This window comes from Panicum virgatum, chromosome 2K (assembly GCF_016808335.1).
Source record: "Panicum virgatum strain AP13 chromosome 2K, P.virgatum_v5, whole genome shotgun sequence".
Taxonomy (NCBI): domain Eukaryota; kingdom Viridiplantae; phylum Streptophyta; class Magnoliopsida; order Poales; family Poaceae; genus Panicum; species Panicum virgatum.
The window spans coordinates 67,573,708-67,575,865 of NC_053137.1; the positions used below are offsets into that span (position 1 = coordinate 67,573,708).

Consider the following 2,158-nt stretch of genomic DNA (forward strand, 5'->3'; position numbering starts at 1 on the left):
AACTTTAGGGTGTAGATGTGTATTTTTAGAGTTTGGAGACCGGGATAACACTCCTTGCCAAGTTAATGTACCGCCCGTGAATTTTACTCACGGCCAGCCAACCAACACACAGAGACGCCGGCCGTGCCAGCACCACGGCACCACGCAGGTGAGGTGCGCGACACACACACATTCTGATAAGCAAGCTAGCTGCCGCTCGCGCTTTCCTACCGCACCTTTCTCCGGCTCCCACCCGCGGCAAACTTTTCCGCCATAAAAAGTGCCTCGCCGCTCGGCGCGGCAGCTCATTAGCTCCACACTTCACACTCCCCTGCTGGCTGCTGCACTGCCCCTCGCCCAGCCAGTGCAACGCGAGCGAGCAGAGGGGATGAGCTTCTGGTTCTACAAGCTGCGGCGCAAGAGGGCGGGCGGCGGGGCGATCGCGCCGCCGTCGGGGTTCGCCGACAGGCCGGCGGTGGCGCCGGCGCCGAGCCCCTGCTCCCCGTCCCCGAACAGAGCGTCCTACTACGTCCCGAGCCGGGACCGCGCCCTCCCGCAGCCGCAGCGGGAGGACAACCCCAAGCTCCGGGACACCCAATTCCCGCGCAGCCCGCAGCCGAGCGACATCGCCTTCGACGTCGTCGCCCGCCGCGACGACCGCTGCTTCAAGCCCATGCCGGAGCTCAAGCTGCGGCCCATCCTTACCAAGCCGGCTGCCAGGCCCCACGCCGGCACGGCCTCCGACAGCAGCAGCGCAGCCGCGTCGCCCACGGCCAGGGTGCGCCTACGCTTCCACGCGAGGCCGCCGCCGCCGAGCCGCAGGCGGAAGGTGGAGGAGGACGAGGAGGCCTGCAGGCAAAAGAGTCGTCCTCAGCGGCGGCGGCGGCGCGCCTCCAGGCTCCGGTCGTGGATGTACGAGAGCCTGGTGGTGGCGAAGGAGTCGGCGGACCCCGAGGAGGACTTCCTGGAGAGCATGGTGGAGATGATCGCGGCCAACGGCGTGAGGTCGCCGCGGGGACTGGAGGAGCTGCTCGCGTGCTACCTCGCGCTCAACGCGCCCGACCACCACCGCGCCATCGTCGCCGCGTTCCGGCGCGCCTGGGTGCATGTGCACCTGCACTGCGTGCCGCCGGCGGCGAGGGGACGCTGCATGCACGAATTACGATTGGATTATTAGCTAGCTAGTTTGCTTCACCGATCGCTGAGCGCAAACGCAAAGATTGCGGCGTGCGTGCCTGCTGTGAATAGTGTGGATGATCCGGGGCGCGCTCGCGCGTTCATGTGAAAATTTGTGGTGTGCTAGGGTGGAGCGGTTATGATCGATCAGGGTTCTTGCGCAGATCAGAACGCATGCCGATTTGTTTTTACTGCGTGGAAATGTCACACTCACACTTGTTTGGTCGTTGATGTTGCTGCTGAAAAGCTGAAGAATCGATCGATTGTGTGCCGCCTTTACAGATCAGGGTAGCAGAACAACTTGCATCAGAAAAAATGGATTAGTTCATCTTTTCCTTTTAGCTTTTTCCCCCCATGGACCGATACTATGGACAGTAGCTAATGAAACGAGGCTTTGCGTCGCTGATGACGACGGTGCAAATCTCTCCTTTTCGGACAGTTACTTTGGAAGTACCAGACACACGTCGCGTCCCGATTCGCACGTGTGATTTCCGACTTCAGTTTAGTACAGGTTTTCTTTTCTTTTCTGTGTGCGTGCCCTTGTCTTAAAAAAGAGTTTTCTGTGTCCAAAGGCGACTAGTCTATTCAACGTGAAGATAAAAATAGAATATAGACCCTATAATTGCCAGAAAGCGTGATTTTTTTTTTCTAAGGAGAGACGGCTTCTAGCGAGGTTGTTCTTGTGCACCTCCGGCGAGAAGGAATTAGTTAGGGTTCACGGTTACGGACCTATGACCTCTGTCAAGAAGGCTCTCTTAAATCCTTGAGCTCAGAGAGAAGGCCAGCCATGGGGTGCCGGGGGTTTAGTCGAGGTTTTTGAATGCTTGGCCTTTAAAATGAAACTTCTGTACGACGGACGACTCCTAAAATAATAAGATTACAACTCACAAGATAAAGTTACAGTTAAGTAAATTACGAGAGGTCAACACTTGAAAGAACAACAAAAAGAGAACCTGAACCTGATCCAAGTTAACCACGACACGACATGACACGACTACGGTAG

The 2,158-nt window shown here is 57.5% G+C and overlaps 1 protein-coding gene across 1 annotated transcript; it reads left to right on the forward strand.

Moving 5' to 3' along the window:
• Positions 1 to 271: 271 nt before the first annotated feature.
• On the forward strand, positions 272 to 1,439 carry LOC120696267. Its single transcript, XM_039979388.1, has one exon. It carries the CDS (start codon positions 368 to 370, stop codon positions 1,154 to 1,156), a length of 789 nt encoding a protein of 262 aa, XP_039835322.1. The 5' UTR covers positions 272 to 367; the 3' UTR covers positions 1,157 to 1,439.
• Positions 1,440 to 2,158: the final 719 nt, after the last annotated feature.